This window comes from Ostrea edulis, chromosome 4 (assembly GCF_947568905.1).
Source record: "Ostrea edulis chromosome 4, xbOstEdul1.1, whole genome shotgun sequence".
NCBI classification, from domain to species: Eukaryota; Metazoa; Mollusca; class Bivalvia; order Ostreida; family Ostreidae; genus Ostrea; species Ostrea edulis.
This window is the reverse complement of record NC_079167.1, coordinates 75,914,960-75,934,916: the sequence shown is the minus strand read 5'-3', so window position 1 is coordinate 75,934,916 and position 19,957 is coordinate 75,914,960. Positions and strand designations below refer to the sequence as shown.

Genomic DNA, 19,957 nt, shown 5'->3' with positions numbered 1-19,957 from the left:
AAAAAAAAATTGTGATTTGCTAAATTATGACTCGACAATGCAAGCGGCCAGGGGAGTTTGGTGGTGGAAACAAATGACTTGGATCCACAATTGATTTACTTTTCTCTAAGCGCTGTCTGTTTTGATACTGTTTATTTCAATGATCACTCGAGTGGGACGTTAAACAATATTTACAACCAATCACTTCTTTTCGGAATGATGAATCCTTTCCTTAATCTACTTCTGCTATTACAAACAAGCGCGGGAAATCGTTGTCACCGACTACAATGTAAACATCAATGGCGACGGGCATCTGCTTTTTGACAGACTGAATGAAAAATTGTTTATGGGTTAAATGTATAAGACGCACGTATGTACACCTGTATGATATGTTTCAAAAGCGTGTTGTTTTTTGTGGTTTTAGCAAGAGTGTTTTTCTTTATAAATCCGAGTTTCCTCTAAACTACCTTAGACAACGTTTCATTTATTTATTTTTGATTAAGGCCTAATGGATCATGTCTTTATGCTATGAGATATACCCTTTTGTATGTATACTATATGAAACATATTTTACTCAGTCATAGGCAGGGAAATATTCCATACCATCAGTCAGCAGGATGGACAACAACAGAAGGAAAAGGAAGGGAAAAGTGGCGCCGACAGGAGAAGAAAACAGCTCATTTGAGTTAGACATGCATTCTGACATTCAGAACAATAGGTAAAAATACATTTCCGAAAATCCATTTACGTCTCTCCTTCATTATTCCTTTAATTCATCATATGCATGTACTTTCAATAGACAATTAACATAGTAATTAATGTCTGTGGAAACTTGGGGTTATTCATTTTGGGTTTTTCCTATCCCCCTCTTTTCTATCGAATGGGGATATCAAAGACGGAATATAGATAACCCCCTCATTTCCACAGAAATTAATTATTATGTCTATTGTCTATTGAGAGTACATGCATATGATGAATTAAAGGAATAGTGAAGGAGAGACGTAAATGGATTAAAATGGCATAAGCTAAAGACTCCCAGGCTGTCGTGGGGGGCTCATGATTTTGAAAGTCCATCTCCCGAGTACTGACACGTGCTTAAAATCTCACCCTGACCAGGTGCTGTTTGTTCAGACCTTTCACTTTTATAAACCCTTAAAATCCATTTTTAATTACCAGTCTGATTTCTGTCAGTTAGGGTTAGTATAATTACTCCAAAGCACACACTGTGATAGGAGGGATGTTGTTATTATTGTGTGAGTCATGAATTATTAATGATGCCTGATTAGCTAATCAGCATACCAGACAAAATTCACTTATTCAATCATTTTGCAATGTTTGTCCAGCAAGATTAATGAGAAAATGTTACAGATTTTAATTATAATATATCAGAAGAAAACCAGTGTCAGTATTGATGACCAATGTTAAAATTTTATAATTTATAGACAATATTTCATGCTATATGAATGGCAAATACTTACATGATTTTTAATATTTTATTAACCACCATAGAATTTCTTTTTAAAAAATAGATTTTGCTCATCATACATGAGTTTGATAATTAAGTCTCACCAGAAGTGCATGGAAGGTACACAGCATGGCTGCGTCTTATCATGAAAAGTGTTATAACTTTTACCATCACAGTTCGAGCATTAGGCAAGGGCCTGTCTTTTGATTAGTAGTTTTAATATATGTAGATTTGACAGTCTGAAAAATCTGGTTGATGCTTTGAAATAAATGAAATACCCCTGTATTTTGTTTGAAAGAATCTCGCAGTGAACTACTGAAATATTACAGTAATATCACAGAGAAGCATATGCAAATGTTAACTATCATTATCATTTGTTATTATATCATTATGTCTCCTCTCTTTCAGGGGGAGACATGTTGTTTTTGTACTTTCTGTTCGTCTGTCTGTCACAAAATCTTGAGAATGCTTCTTCTATATGTTTCATTGGATAGACTTGAAACTTTGTACAATGTTTCATTGCCATTTGTAGATGTATATATTGTAGGGACAGGAGGATCCAATTATTTTCCTAAAAGTTATAGTGGATCTAAGTGGGATGGAAGATTTTTAATAGCTTGTGAACACTTCTCCTCCTATATGGCTTATCTGAAAGATTTGAAATTTTGTACAATATGCTTCATTGCCATTTGTAGATGTGCATATTGTCGGGACAGGGGGATCCAATTATTTTCCTAAAAGTTATAGTGGATCTAAGAGGAATGGAGGGTGTAAAATATTTTGTGAACACTTCTATTGTGTGGCTTATTGGAGTTCACAATGTCTATGTTCCTGCTCATGCTTTCTCCTCCATAACATGCAGTACATTAAGGGGAGGAGGTTAAATCTTTGGAGTAATTCCAATTTGGGGAGCTGGGGTCACATTTGTTTTCCCCCCAAAACAATCTTTAGTTAGTTTAAAAATAAATGCTGTCTCATTTTTTAATTTTATTCATTACTGTTTCAGCAAATTTATCAACACATTGAAGAACAAATTTAAGGAAACTAAGAACAAGCAAAATGCGATATCTGCCATAGTTGGAGCAAAGGGCTTTGCCTCAAAGTGGAAGAATTATTCATCCACCAAACGAGTTGTTAAATCTAAAAGTAAGTTAACAATACATATTGTATGTTGATGATGTATGCATTTAAAGAAGTCACAAGAAGAAATTAATGGTTTCTACATTCATTCTCTTTTTACTATGGTTACTGAATTTTCTAATGTTCTATGAAAGTACTGTTGTTTTAGTATGTGTAGATACATGTATTTATGTAGTCAGATATAACATAGAAGTGATCTTTTTTGTGAATTTTCCCCTTTGACCCGCATGGATTTTCAAATTTGATATACATTTGTACTAATATTTTCCTCTAACTTTTTTAAATGAAATCATTCAACATTGGATATTTTGTACTACAGAAAAATATGGTAAGATCTATCAAAATAGAATGATATTTAATGTACACATAATATATATCATGTCTAGAAGGCCATACTAAAAGGCTGAATAGTGTTTTGTTTGGTTTTTTTTTTTAAAGAAAACACGTAGGAGAGTTTCGAGTTATTGCTGGAAAACCAATTTCTCCAGAATTATATACACACCTTGAGAAATTGATAACCTTATAAATTTCCATCTATTTAAGGTTATTCTAAGCAGAAGAAAATGAAAGACATGACAGATTTTTACACTTTAAATGTACCAGAGCTTAAACAATATTTCCAAAAACAGGTGTTACATGTACCTCAGTTCACAAGGTAGAACTGAACTTGCAACTGCTTCTTAACAGAACACCAGCCGATTGGGGATTGGAGTTGGGAAACTGTTGTGAATGTAGGCTATGCCTGTCCATTTCTCATAAAGTAAATAATGTCATTATGGAGGATTGGGATAGTCGGGAGGGGGCTATTTAGATTTTCCATCAATATCTTGTTCAGCCCCTGCAAAAGTATTGAATGTTTAATAGGGTGACAAACATCGCCCTGCTCCAATGCTTTTGCTGCCACTTATTTCTTGCGTCAACATGAAAGTCCTCAGGAGCTTGAGAACTCAGACTGTATTATAATTAAGTGTACATGTATCATGTGCACGGAAAGCATTGAGGGGGCTATCAGAAATTCAAAATCATGTGACAACTGTGTGTAACTTTAGAATACAACAGTGTTCCGGCAATAACTCCAAACTCTCCTGTCATTTATGAGGAAATTCAAACAAAAACTGATATCATATAAAAAGTCTAGTTTCTTATGTAACAAAAATATGGTAATTTAGTATGGCCATAGTGTATTGTAGATACACACATAAACACACATATATGCTGCATTTTTTAAATCTCTTCAGGAAGAAATTATTCCTAAAATCCTACTTTTGGTGTAGTCATTGCAGTAGCATGAGATGCTTGAGTATTTCTTGCACAATAAGCTTTTTAAGTTACAGTTTATAAGTTGCATGAATTCAGATTGTAGTAGTAATTGTGAACTAGAAGTATTAGTACTTTCATCAATAACGATATGAAAACCTCAGAATTACAATGTATTGAAAGGCGTCCTGGTGAAGGAGAAGGAGGAATGCTTCAGGTTCTCTCGGTGCGATTAATCCAATAAAGCTTCATGTTAAGGAAACTTCCATGCATTCATTATTATATTTTATTTTCTTACCGAATGCATATAAAAATTCATTGTTTGACAATGAAGATAGTATGCTTACAAAATTGTTCCTATATTCTGTATCAGAACCCAGGTATTTGAGTCGGCATGAATTTCGCATTGTAGGTATGATGTATTTTCTTGGGACAACTACAGTTTGTGTCCATGTGGCTTAAGTTGATGAGCAGTGTTGTAGCAATGTGTAATTTTAAAAAATGATAGTCAGGAATGTTTAACACAAAGACTAAAACACTAACTTAGAGCTTGATGATATCAGCCTCAGTCATGTTAAAATTAATATATACATTGTACCGTGAAGTTGGCTTGTTAAATTAATGCATAAACTGTTTACTAAATTCCTGACATTTATCATTGAAATTCTGAAGAGAATTTGGTGTAGAAGGACATTCCAGTGTTGCAGAAAGAAATGGTAGCCCAGAGATGCTTGAAATCAAATTTCCTTTCATTAGATGAAATTAATAATGAAAGAGGTCAATGTACTTTAATATTAAAAAGATCGAGAAATAAAAATTTTATCCACAGATTTATTCAGCTGAATTATAATTTTGTTCTTTGTTATACAAAAAGATTTTACTTTACTTTCTTTCTTTTGGTGATTTCAACTGTCAGTTTTGATTTGATTCTGTTTAGTTTATGAGGATGAAAAGGAATCACGCTTAGGTAAACATTTGAAGTTCATAATGTAATACAACAGAAGGTTTTGGTTTGGTTTGCATTGTCAGAATATATACCCTTAAACTTAATTAATATCACCAAGTCATTCATTCTGCATGCATTATTAAAGTCCATTCATTGTATAAACCTTTGAAGAAAATCAGACTTAAAATATGCATGTTGTGCATGATTACGCATATTATATATTGCCTCTCAGCTGCATAACAAGTTTTAACATTTGCTATGTAATATAAAGATGCATTATTTGTTTTTCATGGAAACTTTTCAGCAAAACCATTTCCTTTCATAAATGCAAGGGGGGGGGGGGCATTAAGGATTAAAATATGTACATGCATATCTCGAAAATTGAAAATAGAGTATTGATTAATTGTGAACTGCATCTTCCATCAGCTACTGAGAATTTGCAGAAAATGCATTAACCAAAAACTTACTCCTTTAAACAAAATTCCCATGTCTTAATTTGTCATACAGTAAAATATGCTTATAGCAAGGTGCGGTGGATTAACAATATTATTTGTTATATTAAAACGTAATTCGTTATTTCCATAGATTCATAACATGTTTTTAAACTACAGGGAATGAAAATCACTTTACTGTAAATGTGAATTCCTTATAAATGTGTTCACTGTAGCCGTGTTTTACTGTAAATGTGAATTCATTATAAGTGTGTTCACTGTAACTGTGTTTTACTGTAAATGTGAATTCATTATAAGTGTGTTCGCTGTAACCGTGTTTTACTGTAAGTGTGAATTCATTATAAACATGTTCACTGTAACCATGTTTTACTATAAATGTGAATTCATTATAAGTGTGTTCACTGTAACTGTGTTTTACTATAAATGTGAATTCATTATAAGTGTGTTCGCTGTAACCGTGTTTTACTGTAAATGTGAATTCATTATAAACATGTTCACTGTAACCATGTTTTACTATAAATGTGAATTCATTATAAGTGTGTTCACTGTAACTGTTTTACTGTAAGTATGAATTCATTATAAGTGTGTTCACTGTAGCCGTGTTTTACTATAAGCATCAATTCATTATAAGTGTGTTCACTGTAACTGTGTTTTACTGTAAGTGTGAATTCATTATAAGTGTGTTCGCTGTTACCACGTTCAGCTGTATTATGAAATAGTGTTTATGATAAATTTTACTATAGAATTGTATGAGTTTATAAATTTTGCAATATTTGACGAATAATATGATACCCATCAAACACTATCTAAAATTCATACTGCATAATTTATGCGGACCTGAAAATATATATTTTTCACTTGAAATTAATTGATAGTATGCAAAGGTAATCCATGATGTGTATATGAATACATACATGACTGAAATGTGTACATTGTAGAATCTCGTGTGTCTAGTTTGAATGAGGCAGTTCAGTTTTTAATGAAATATTGCAGAAGTACTGCACTATAATTGTTGAGAGTAGACGAGGCATTGTCTGTACAACACGATCGGGCTTTAGTAGCATTTTGGATTCCAGGGCAATTAATACCAGAATATGAAATTAATACCATATAAACGGAAATTTTAGTGCGGATTTAATTTTGGCATTGTTAACGAGAGTGATGAGATCGCTAAAATTGAATGTCGCAAACAATTTATTCCATATCAGAGGATTTAGTTATCTAATTTCCTGGGATTATAAAGTCCCTAAAATTAGCTCTCGCTATGTATATTAATAATTCCAATTTTTATGGAAAAATCTTTGAATTTGTGTCTTGCTAAAAATTCACTTATACCGTAGTTACATGAATGTATTCTGATTTCACAAATACATATTGTCAATCATAACAGACAGAACACTTAGTGATATCATGTATTTTAAAGATTCTTTTTTATAAACAGCAAAACTAAATATGTTTCTAAAACTGGTATTACAACTACACTATGTACACATTATTTCTTTTAATCTGAAAGTAATTGATCTTGCTTTGACAGTGTTCGAAATTAGTTCAAAATTTCGTATAGACCACGGGTCTGTGCCAAAACAAGATGACATAGACCTCATCGAATTGGCATAGACCGCAACATTGAAAAAAAATAACACAAATTTAAAACATTGTTATTTACTTCTAATGTATTTTTAGAAAGCATATTTTCTTTCCATTTCCATAACAATGTCCTCCTTTGCTCATAACGTTTATCAGATGTCGACTTTTGGGATAACTCTTTTGCTTTAAATCTAGAAAATCGGCATAGACAATTTGGTCTCTCCCAATTACAATTGGCATAGACCGGTGTCATTTGACATAGACTTGGTCTATGGTTAATTTCGAACACTGCTTTGAGTATTCTAAATTGATTTGTGTATTAATTGTACTTGTAAAAAAAATGGATATCATTTAATGTTTTCTTTCGTTAACCAGTAATTTTATGTAAGGGTTGAAGAACATAATTATATTCTGTTTTAATCTGTTCCATGAGAAATATCATAAATCACCATTCAGGGGCGTAGTTTCGTTAGGCTCAAGTAGGCACGTGCCTATACAGTTTTTCATTTTCAAAACACATTTTTGTCCATAAATATTTGCAAAAAAAAATATGTTCATATATATTTCTAGTTTTTAAAATCGGGTATAAAATTATTATTCCGTCGGACCTTTTCTTTTTATAATATATTTTACATGATATGAATAATAGTTATATATTTTTTTTTATAAACTTCTGCTGATCACAATGACTCACTCAACTTAACAGTTGAAAATCTTTGAAAAGTTGTACAATATTTAATGTCTATTGCAACGGAAAGGGACAACCCCTCCATCCCGTACCCACCCACCTCCCATCAGCGCTTTGCACCTTGGTCAAACCTTCATCTTTCGGGCCTTAGACACATTGAAATAGTCCTAGCTACGCCCCTGCCATTCTGTGATCTTAAATACATTAATTTTCGTCACAACTGAATATTTACATGAGAATATAGGCATAGGTATCATTTGGATTTTTAGCTCTTCTGAGCCGAAGGCTCAAAGAGCTAATGCTATGGCCATTTGTGCGGTGTGCGTAAACTTTTTAGGAAAAGGGCTATAACTCAAGAACCCCTTGGCCAATTTTTTTCAAATTTGTTACAGGGTATCATTGGCCCAAGGGCTTTCATACATGCTAAATAGAGGGATGTGACCCTTTAACAAGGGGAGATAATCAGGAAAATACAAACAAAAGTAGTGGTTGCTAAAAAATCTTCTTCTGAAGAACCACTGGGCAGATTATCACCAAACTTACACATAAGGATGAGGATATGTTGTAGATTAAAAATTGTTCAAGGCATTACCCTGGGGCAAAGGGCGTGGTCTCAAGGTCACTTCAAAGTTGACCTAAATTTATATTTCCTTAAATCTTTGATATTTTAGTCATTATAAGGACTAGGATCATCAAATTTTGACAGTTGATGCATCTTAGGACCTTGTGTCAAGTTGTCTCAAAAGTAGGTCACAGTGACCTACTTTTTGAATTTTGCAGGTATTTATTTTAAAATTAATTTTGATGCATATCTTGGACACTTTGAAGCCTATGATCATCAAAACTTGTCAGTTGGTGGATCATGGGACCTTGAAATGCGTCAACTGAAAAATAGGTCACCGTGACCTACTTTCTGAATTTTATGGCTTATCATTTATAGATATATTTTAAGTTGTTATTTCAAATACCGAGAGGTTTAGAATCATCAAATCTTGTAAGTTGATGCATCTTGAGGCCTTGAAACATATTTATAAAAAAAGTAGGTCACAGTGACCTACTTTTTGAATTTTGCAGATATTCAAATTTCACATTTTCAATTTTAGATGCATATTTTGGGCACTGTAAAACCTAGGATCATCAAACTTTGTCAGATGATGCGTCTTCAGTCTTCGGTTTGTGTCGACCAAAAAGTAGGTCACCGTGACCTACTTTTGGTATTTGACAGCTAAATTACTATATTTCAGACACTAATTGACCTACAATCATCAAACTTTGTCAGTTGATGCATCTTGAGTCTTCGGAGTGTATCGACCAAAAAGTAGGTCACTGTGACCTACTTTTGGCATTTGACAGTTATATTTATATATTTCAGATACTATTTGACCTACAGTCATCAAACTTTGTCAGTTGATGGGTCTTGCATGTTCGAAGGGTTTCGACCAAAAAGTAGGTCACCTTGACCTGCTTTTGGAATTGGACGGCTATATTTATATATTTCAGATACTATTTGACCTACAGTCATCAAACTTTGTCAGTTGATGGGTCTTGCATGTTCGGAGTTTGCTGACCAAAAAGTAGGTCACCATGACCTACGATTGGAATTTGACAGCTATATTTCAATATTCAGATACTAATTGGCTTAAAATCATCAAACTTTGTCAGTTGATATTTCTTGGGTTCTCAAAATGTGTAAACCAAAAAGTAGGTCACATTGACCTACTTTTTTTGAATTCTTAGGATTTAACTAAAGATTTAGAATACTAAGAGGCTAAGAATAGAAATGGTGGGGTTGTACAATTTATCAGAAGAGCGATTCTAGGCCCTTGGGCCTCTTGTTGATATTGATATACAACACCATGCATGATAACCTGTGAAGATTATGTGTAGATTTTGACACTAGTGTAATCAATAAATGTTGTTAATTTTAAACTGTTGTTTATGCTAGGGTCTGATAAATATGACTGTCTTTAAAAGTAGTAGGGTGATGAAAATTTTATTTCAAATGATCGAATTGACTGATGACTTAAATATATTTACATTCAAAATCAGACTGTGGTGAACATTTCATGGAATTTGAAATTTCTGTCCGATAGATGCTCAGGATGATGAAGAGAATGCTGCAATTAAAGGAAAGGGACTGGATCAGATGGAGGATCTGGAGGCATTTAAACCATTCAGTATGAAACAGGACACCAGGAAGAAGCTTCGCACAGCCAATGATAAAACTCTCATTGACTATTTTTACCAACTGGGGCAGTCACGGAACCCGAATGCCAAAGTGGACTTAGATTTTATAGATTCACTGATCAAGAATGGTGCTAATATAAACTGTACAGACAAACATGGACAAACTTTGTTGCATGAGGTATAGTATTCAGTACGATTTAAAACTGCCATGTGTTATTTCAGAAATAGTGATGATGTAGGAGATATACTGATTGGAGTATAGGCACTTTAGATTTGAGAATCTGTTGGAAACTACAGACTTTCTCTTTATTGGGAGCCCGAAGGGCAATGTCTTTCTTTTTAAACAAAATCTATACTGAGTGAATGGGTTAATTATATCTATTTATACTACTGTGATGTAGTTAACACGTACAGTTTAGATGGACAGCCATAACACATCATGTTAATTTTCAATGGGATTTTTTAAAATCAAAACGTTTATTGTAAATATATAAATGGATAATTAGGCCTAGTCATTTTGACATTTCTAATAATCTATTTTTATTAGTGAAAACAGTTTCAAATGACAAAAAGAAGAAAAAATTTGAAAATCTTTCATGATGCAACAAAAATTTTACAATTGGTTGAAAAATGTTACTGGACAAGCATTGTTAGATTGTAACCACGGTAACATAACAATGATACAACAAGTTCCGTGAAGAAAGAAATACAGAGATACAGGTGTTCTGTTTTTCTATTGCAGGTGTGTCGCACCTGGCATATTGACGTATCCAAATTCTTATTGGAGCTGGGATCTGATGTGAACCAGGCAGACAAGTATGGTCGCACACCACTGCACGTGGCGGCTGCTGTCGATTATCCAGAAATGGTGGAGATACTCATTAAAAATGGAGGTACATGTGTAGCCACTATGGAAAATTCATTCAAATTCTTAGTGTGAAAAAATGGTTATCATTTATGAAATATGAAATACACTGTAGGGTGTTATAATTCGTGTATTTCCTTACAATTTCCATAAACAATACAACTCAGTCTTACAAGCCATCACAGATGTAGGGTTTTATCCAGCTTTAGAAGTTACTACCCATTTCATATTTAAGTTTGATATTTAAGAGAATTCAAGTAGACACTTATATAACAGTTGAATTTCCAACAAATCATAAGGCTAGCTGCAATAATGTAGCCCTCTCCAATTTTTTGTACCCTAACCTTAACACACACACCAATTTTTAGGTCACCTGAGTTTACTCAAGTGACCTATTGCAATTGGTTTTCATCTGTCGTTGTGCAATGTGCGTCGTGCGTTAACAATTGAACATTTTTTACTTCTTCTTGATAACTACCATTCCAATTCTTTTCATATTTGGCATAAAGCATCTTTGGGAGGAGGGGGACATAAATTGTAAATTTCAGGATTCCTGCACTCCTGGGGCTTTAGGCTAAAGGCGGGGCAAAAACTGCCCAAAATTGACCAATTTTCAAAACTCTTCATCTGTAGAACTACACATGTGTAAGAAAAGCTAAATGTGTCAGTGTATATGCACTTTTGAGGGCATTGAAGTTATAAGAACACATCTTGTTTTATACTGTTGCTGAACATTAGAATTTAGCTTAGATATTCAGAACAGGAAATATTTTCTAGATTTCATAGCCCTTGGGAGTAATGATACTTTTTCACTAGTACTCAAGTGACAGATAAAGCCTGTGGGCCTCTTGTTGTTTAATCTGAGAGGGCTACATTATTGCAGCAATGAATAGGCAAGAAGAGTCCTATTTTTGGACATTGAATGTCTTGATCATTAATCATTAAGTTACACAACTAAGAGTTAATAATTATTTTAGATCTGTATTAAATGCAAAATGTTTGTATATTGTCAGCTGATAGAGAATCTCTGAGCAATGAGAAACAGACTCCAGTCCACTACGCTGCGAAAAATGATGCATGTAACTCTCTGAAAATGTTGATTAAAATGAAGTGCAAATATAACGATGTCAAAGACTTCAAAGGCAGGACCCCGCTGTTTGTTGCTGCAGAACTTGGTAAGTTTAAGGGCAGGAACCCGCTGTTTGTTGCTGCAGAACTTGGTAAGTTTAAGGGCAGGACACCGCTGTTTGTTGCTGCAGAACTCGTTAAGTTTTGAAGCCATGACAGATTTGAAAACCTAAGACAAAATAAAGGTTTTTTATACAACAGAACTTGGTAAGCTAAGATACTGTGTACATATATACCTGATAAAGGTATTGCCTGATGCTGGGATAGTAAGCTTTGTTATGTATACACTGAATACATGTACATAAAACAGGGTCTGAATAAAACCCTGTTGCTAAAGAATTGACCCATATCTAAGGAGTTTTAGCCATCCTCGAGTACGCAGACAAAAAATAAAGGAAAGGTGAAGATAACGAACAGTGATCAATCTCATAAATCCCATAAGCAATACAAAATAAATAGTTGGGCAAACACGGACCCCTGGACACACCAGAGGAACAAATAAATACATAAACTTTGAAAGATTTTCATTAATGCAAATTCTTAATTTTGAAATCAAATTAACTACCTTACAAATACGAAGGAAAACGCGTCAAAACGATCCGATGATCTTGCTGGTAAACATTTCCAGTTACTGTAAAATCTTAACCATATGGTCGGAACTTTAATTTCTGAATTTTTTCGATCTCTCGAAGTTTTATCAAGGTCCCTTGAACTTTTGAGTTATCGAGAGTCACCTGTACCAGCATAGCAATATAAAGCAATACTATAATACAGAGCTTTTTTGAGATCGAGCTTAGATCCGTCGCCTTTGACTGACAATTGAATATGCTAAGATGAGTATATATACAATATCTCTAACAGAGAAATACTGACATTGCTATACTGGTTACAGATCGCAGTGAGACAGCTAGTCTGCTGTTGGATTACAAAGCAGACGTCAGAATCACGGATGACAGTGGAATGAAGCCGTTGAGTTGGATGATCACCAAAATGCCACCTGTGGTGAGTGTAATTGGATATGAGTTTTTGATTTTAAGCCAATCTACAAGATACGACTATTCAATTTAAAATATTTAATAATTTATCTCATAATTTGAAAGATGATTTTTGCTTACTGTGAGATTGTTCAAAATTAATTCTACATTTCACGTCACCTCAAAACTTCTAAACCTACGAGGGAGGAAAAAAATAAACAAACAAAAATTTTAAACGAATGTGCATTTATTGAAAATCACCTATTCAGTGACCCAAAAATCAACAATTTCAAATAATAGATATTGTAGGGTTTTATGTCCAAGTCAATTAAAATCACCCAAACTAAAGGAAAACTTTTCCTTTTGTGGAAATAGTTGCTAGACACATGTGACTCTCAGTTAAAATTAAAATTATGATGACAATATTTCATACATTTTTATAATGACACATCTTAAAGTTTAAAATATGCTTTACTGTGTTTTGTGTTGATATTTTTTTTTTTTTGTTATACAGTTTTCTATATGTACTAGCTATTAATCAGTTTTGAAAGGAAGATCTTAATTTGGTGTACCACAACTAAAAGATCAGGATTGTACCTTCACTTCTACAAATACAAGGCAGGGTTCCGATAGTTTAGAACGCCTTCAAATAAATTGATTAAAATATTAGTTTTCTTTTTAGTGCTTTTAATTTTTATGATTAAATGCCTTGTACAAAGTAATTATCAATCATTAAGTTCTGTATTTCCAATCGTTGTATAAACTGTCATGAAATAGTATGTCGGAACTCTTCAGTGTTGAGAAGGTAAATATGAAATGGTGGCCGTTTGCAACGGCTTCGAAAATAGCCATCTTTATTTACTGTGGGATTTACAGCATGTAAAGGTAAAAAAAATGCATGTTTCAGTGTGATAGGGAGTTAATAGGATGTCTAAGGCGAACAGTTGAGGCGGTCAAGAAATTCAGTTTAACCCATTTTAATCGCAAAAAGCAGCTGAAGTTCAAGCAAGATTTCCTGAATCACTTTGCGTGACACTGGTCTGGCATTCGGAAGAGGAGTCAGTCCAGATATCCAGCCTCGACGAATCTCGCTGAGATTAGTTCGGTTCAAACCATCTTTGTATGTTTTCTTTACTTTAATAGTGGCATATACTTCATTTTCTTCATGTAAGGACCTCTGATTCAATATTTCAGTGCGTTTCCCTCTTACGCGGGGTGTAGAATAAAGTCGCTAAATGAAAAACCAAACCTGAACAACTACTTCAAATCCGGATTTGTTTGTTTTTTTCAAAACGGCAATTTCACCGAAACCTACGCGTGCGGGCGACATTAAACATAGAATTAACTTTAGGCAGCCTAAAGCTCGTTGTTAAGAAGTGGAGGTCAATGGCCATCATCTGCAGCAGCAATGATTTTTGAGTAGGGACTTTTAATTTTGTCTGCTTATTTTCCTTTTTTTTTTTTATCTCTTTCTAATGATGATTTCGTTTTTCAGGCCTTGGATGCTTTAAAACAATTCCACTCCACTGACCGTCCCAACAGAAGGCAGTATTTCTATCTCAAAGACCTCATCACAGACAGAGGTGAGGTTCAAAATGATTATTAAATTGTCCAATCCGTGTCACTGAGTAAATCCAATAAAGACCTCATCACAGACAGAGGTGAGGTTCTAAATGATTATTAAATTGTCCAATCCGTGTCACTGAGTAAATCCAATAAAGACCTCATCACAGACAGAGGTGAGGTTCTAAATGATTATTATCCAATCAGAGACTGAGTAAACCAAAATATTGGGTAAATCTTTTTTCATTCATTTCAGCATCAAACTTCAAAATACTTTGTTTTCCAGATGCTGTTTATTCCGATGATTTTGTTTAGAACTAAGCCTGTCTTATTAGACAGGTTTCACTGTATTAATAGCCTGTTCTCTGACAGGCAGAGAACCTTGAGAGATAGTTATGAAACTCTGTTGAGGGTGTTTGGCATTGTATTTAAAGTAAATTCATTAACACTCGGGTGCTAAGGGTGACTACTGTGTTGATCTATAAGAGTCACTATTACACTAGGCTGCAATAATGTAGCCCTCTCTGATTTTTTTTTTTTTTTTTTTGGGAGAGAAAACGTCAGAATAAAAAAAATTGGATAGGGCTACATTATTGCAGCTACTATTACACGCTTGACAGGATTTAAAGTTTTATTAAAAGCTTTATCTTTATGTATGAACGGGTAAAAGATATTACCACTTTTGATTTTTCAGAGAAAGACAGAAAGGCCAAAAGTCTAACACCGGTAAGTTAACATTCCCCTAAATGACATATTATATAGATAGGATATAAAGAACATTTAAAGTATAGCTATAAATCTGTGAAATGTGAATGGACTATAAGTTAATTGTATTATTTTCAGCTACAATGTGCCACCCACTTCAAGCAATATGACCTTCTGTCTCACAAAGTCATGCTTGCACTCATAAACCAGATGTGGACTAAGTTTGGAAGGTAAGTTTTACTGAATGATATTGTCTGTATGTGGGTCTGTTCATCTGACTGCCCTTCTTGTTGTATGGTGTACTTTGTGTAAGATATACTGTATGTATACTTATTTCAATGCATTCAGAATGTGGCACGGTCAAAGCCGATGTATTATTTGGCGTAATTATGATTTAGCACTTCTTCTAAGTATGATAATGGATAAATAGAGAATATTCATATTTTAGCACAACTTTAATTTAGTGCTCCTGCTTCACCGCTAAAATTTGAATCCTGCTAAATTGATTACACTTGTCTGGTGTACTAATTTGTATAAAATATCATATTCTCTGTGTTCAGGATCAGGGCATGGTTCAATCTGCTTCTGAACTTTGTATAAAATATCATATTCTCTGTGTTCAGGATCAGGGCATGGTTCAATCTGCTTCTGAACTTTGCTTACATCATGATATGGACTGTGTACGGCCTTCTGATCGAGTATGATGTCAGATACAAGTACAACCTTCCTGAGCAATGGTGGAGGATCGTGCTTCTTGTGAGTAGTGCTTGTACAGACTGAGTTAAACGATGACATCACATTGTGAGCTTTCTGAAATTTGTCATTTACCTGTCTGTAAACTTTTCAGCTTATTCTCTTGAACAAATCCAATAAATCTTTGCACAAAGCATTATTGGGTAAAGTTTGTTCAATTGAAGTACTAGGTCCCCTTCCAAGGGAGGATAAATAATAGAAAGAGGGGTGTGTGTGTTTTAAAATGCATTATATTCTTCGTAAGACCAGAGAAGCTTAACCATGCATGAAAGCTTTTGCATAGGACCAAGATTTGTGCTGGTTTCTAGAACAAGGGTAGGGCAACAATAGGATATTATGTGGAATGTATAGAAAAATTGTTTTTATGCCCCCGAGATCGAAGATCGGGGGGATATGTTTTTGTCCTGTCTGTGATTCCGTCATTCTGTCTGTAACTTTAACCTTGCTAATAACTTTTGAACAGTAAGTGTTAGAGCTTTGATATTTCACATGAGTATTCCTTGTGACAAGACCTTTCCGTGAGTACTAAACCTTTTGACCTTGGCATTTGACCTACTTTTAAAAATTTGACATTGTTCATAACTTCTAAATGGTAAATATTAGAACTTTCATCTTGCATATGACTATTTCTTGTGACAAGATTTTTCTGCTGGTACCAAGATATTTGTCCTTGTGACATTGGCCATCTTTGGAATTGGTCATTACCGGGGGCATTTGTGTTTCACAAACACAGCTTGTTAAATCTAAGCAAGAACCATAGGGTGCAGTTAATCAAATTGCTTGAAAGAATCCTTTGTAGTGTGGAATCAAAATTTGTCACACCGTGGTCCCTGGGGGCAGTATTGAGGTTGTATTGAGGTTTAAGTTGTTTGCAGGGAAATGCCACTGATCATGTGAGCAATGTGATCCATAAGTCTCTTGTTTCTTTTCAAAAGATGTAGATAAAACAAATTTTTGAATTTCTTTCAGGTGGCTGCCATAGGGTTCACAATCTGGCAAATCATAGAAGAAGTGTTAGAATATAAACGCTCCGTACAGTTTCATAATGTAAGTAATGCAAAGCAAATTTAATCTCTCTCTCTCTCTCTCTCTCTCTCTCTCTCTCTCTCTCTCTCTCTTTCTCTCTCAGAAGACTGTGTATTGCTAACTACATAATATGGCTCTCCATGGAAGATGCAGATGAAATCATATGGTTTCTAGCTCACCTGAGCCAAAGGTTCAAATGAGCTTTTCTGATCAAAATTTTTCTGTTGTCTGCCGGCGTCATCATAAGCTTTTCACATCTTTATCTTCTTCTACAGAACCACTGGCCCAATTTCAACCAAGCTTGGCACAAAGCATCATTGGGTGAAGGGGATTCAAATTTGTTCAAATAAAGGGGGAACCACTTGGCCAAAAAAGCCGAAATTTACATGAAAGCTTCCTGACATAGTGGAGATTAGATTTGTTCAAATCATGACCCCCAGGGGTAGGTTGGGGCCACGATAGCGAATCAAAGTTATACATGGGAATATATAAAGAAAATCTTTAAAAATCTTCTTCTGAAGAAGCACTGGGCTAGAAGAGTGGAGATTTATTTGAAAGCTTCCTGATATAGAGGAGATTCAAATTTGTTCAGATCATGGCCCCGGGGTGTAAGGTGGGGCCACATTAGGGGATCAAAGTTTTACATGCTGATACATGTACATGTAAATAGGAAAGCCTTATCAAGAACCACTGGGCCAGAAAAGCTGAAATTTACATGAAAGCTTCCTGACATAGTGGAAATTCAAGTTTGTAAAAATCATAACCCCTCGGGTTAGGGTGTGGCCACAATAAGGGATCAAAGTTTAACATACATAAGTTTAGGGAACCAAACTTGGCACAAAGCATCCTTAGATGAAAATTGTTAATATGAAAGGCCATACCCGTCTACAAGAGCATATGATAATTATTCAATTTGTAGTCAAGTTTAATAATTAAATTTGATAATTAATGAATTCATAGTCATTGCCTTTGAAAACATTTTTCTGAACCAAGCTGCTTGTATAATGATAGTTTTGCTCAAGCTTGTTTATTGCTAGGAACTGCTGCACAGGTGAGGAATGTGGCCTATGGGCCTCTTGTCACAATGTCTGTTCTGAATCTGTAGTCACTGATATGAAAAATTGGAACACTATTTGTGCTGTGTTGAAATATACTGGGATATATTGTTCCTTTTTTGGCTATTTTAAGTTATATGATTTAATTATTGTGGGGAATTTTATGTTTAAGAATTGAATTGTTGTGGGGAATTTTGTGTTTAAGAATTGCATTATTGTGGAGAATTTTGTGTATAAGAATAATGAATTATTGTGGGTAACTTTGTATTTAAGAATAATGAATTATTGTGGGTAACTTTGTGTTTAAGAATTGGGTGACGTACAGAAGGCAGCAGATAGAGGAAGATATAAAATTCTGTCATCCTCGTTGGACGGAGGAGAGTGAATACCTGAAGAAAGAGCTGGCCAGTCTGGACGAAGCCAGACCCAGATACTGGTCAGATTTCTGGTCAGTGAAATGAAGTCCTCTATCTCGTGTCACTCGATTTAGAAATACATGTACTGATAATCCTTGTATATGAAGGACTATATTTGGTATGGGCCTAATTTGCTTGCCTAAAATTAATTTAATTTTTTTAAGTGAATTTTACTTTACGTGTATTTTGTTGAGTGGACACATAAGCACACCTTTGTGATATGATTATATTTTGATATTAGAAAAAGACTAAGGCTCCTGAGATTACAGTTTTGTAAATGCACAATATTCTCAGCATATCTGAGATTTTTTTTAAATAGTGCATCATTTTGTTTGATGGAACATCCCTGCAAGTATAGAGGGAATTTGCAATCGTTCTTCATATCATCATACACTTATAAGATCTATACAAAGTATTGTGTATTGTTCAAAGATGCATTACTTGAGGAAAAAAGGTCTCATGTTGCATGCATGTTGATAAGAATTAAAATACATTAAAACATCAAAACCAGCTGCTAGACCTTACCTCATCTGCCATCTTTGTTTACAGTTAACAGTGCAAGACTTAGCTGAATGTGATTAGAGATGGGAGTTCTCATTGGACAACCAAACTATGATAACCAATCATAACAATTTTGGAATTCCTAATCTATTTTTGGTTCAATGTCATAAAAATCAAATACTATAATATATGTAGACATTTCAACAGTATGTGAAGGTGAACGTAACTTTCTACAGTTTTTTTATTTGTTTTATCTCAGCCAATAAGATTTGTTGTATCTCAGCCAATCAGAAAATTCAGAATTATTTAATCATAATTTCAATTTTACAGACATTTTAACACGTACCTTTAAATTTGTAACTGCCTTTGCTAGAACATCATATGAACATGTTATTGTCTTTACTTTTGTAACTGCCTGTACTAGAATGTCATCTGATCATGTTCTTGGCTTTATTTTTGTAACTGCCTGTACTAGAATGTCATCTGATCATGTTCTTGGCTTTATTTTTGTAACTGCCTGTACTAGAACGGCATCTGAACATGTTCTTGGCTTTACTTTTGTAACTGCCTGTACTAGAACATCATCTGAACATATTCTTGGTTTTACTTTTGTAACTGCCTGTATGAGAACGTCATCAGAACATGTTCTTGACTTTACTTTTGTAACTGCCTGTACTAGAATGTCATCTGATCATGTTCTTGGCTTTATTTTTGAAACTGCCTGTACTAGAACGTCATCTGATCATGTTCTTGGCTTTATTTTTGTACATATATGTAACTGCCTGTACTAGAACTGAACATGTTCTTGTATTCCTTGTAGGAATGTCTTTGACTGGATCTGCTATGTTTTCCTCATTACCAGCATAGCTACACACATCGTCGACATTTTTGTCCACTCGGATGATTTGGCTCGAGCACACATCAGAATCATGTCTGTGACCATTATAATGTTATGGCTCCGTTTGATGAAGGTAGCCAGGGCATTTGCTTTATTAGGTAATTAAGTGCTTTATTAGGTAATTAAGTGCTTTATGGAAATAAAAAGTTCTAAAATTTTCAGTTACTAAACCTGGAACTTACAGAATCCAGCATAGATCCTTACATCAGGTGAATGTTTAACATACAATGCCATGTATTGTGAATGTGCCTTAAATTGTAAACAGCTTCCTGTGTTTTATATGGAAGAGTTTAAGTTAATGAGTTCAAGGATAAATGTGTACAAATTCTTCTAAAAGTTGCTCTTGCTGATTTTAAGAAGTTATATAAGGCC

At 34.2% G+C, this 19,957-nt stretch overlaps 1 protein-coding gene across 2 annotated transcripts in view; it reads left to right on the top strand.

Annotated features, from left to right (window-relative positions):
* Nucleotides 1–239: 239 nt before the first annotated feature.
* Nucleotides 240–19,957, top strand: part of LOC125668752 (transient receptor potential cation channel subfamily V member 1-like) — a 33,626-nt gene continuing 13,908 nt past the window's right edge. For both annotated transcript variants that reach the window (XM_048903139.2, XM_048903138.2), the window contains exons 1-14: nucleotides 240–349; nucleotides 558–697; nucleotides 2,451–2,590; nucleotides 9,608–9,879; nucleotides 10,444–10,594; nucleotides 11,580–11,741; nucleotides 12,587–12,696; nucleotides 14,164–14,251; nucleotides 14,926–14,957; nucleotides 15,075–15,166; nucleotides 15,560–15,692; nucleotides 16,659–16,736; nucleotides 18,079–18,218; nucleotides 19,508–19,683. In XM_048903139.2, coding sequence (XP_048759096.2) covers nucleotides 597–697; nucleotides 2,451–2,590; nucleotides 9,608–9,879; nucleotides 10,444–10,594; nucleotides 11,580–11,741; nucleotides 12,587–12,696; nucleotides 14,164–14,251; nucleotides 14,926–14,957; nucleotides 15,075–15,166; nucleotides 15,560–15,692; nucleotides 16,659–16,736; nucleotides 18,079–18,218; nucleotides 19,508–19,683 — 1,675 coding nt within the window. In that variant the 5' untranslated portion in view covers nucleotides 240–349; nucleotides 558–596. The remainder of the gene's footprint in view (nucleotides 350–557; nucleotides 698–2,450; nucleotides 2,591–9,607; nucleotides 9,880–10,443; nucleotides 10,595–11,579; nucleotides 11,742–12,586; nucleotides 12,697–14,163; nucleotides 14,252–14,925; nucleotides 14,958–15,074; nucleotides 15,167–15,559; nucleotides 15,693–16,658; nucleotides 16,737–18,078; nucleotides 18,219–19,507; nucleotides 19,684–19,957) is intronic.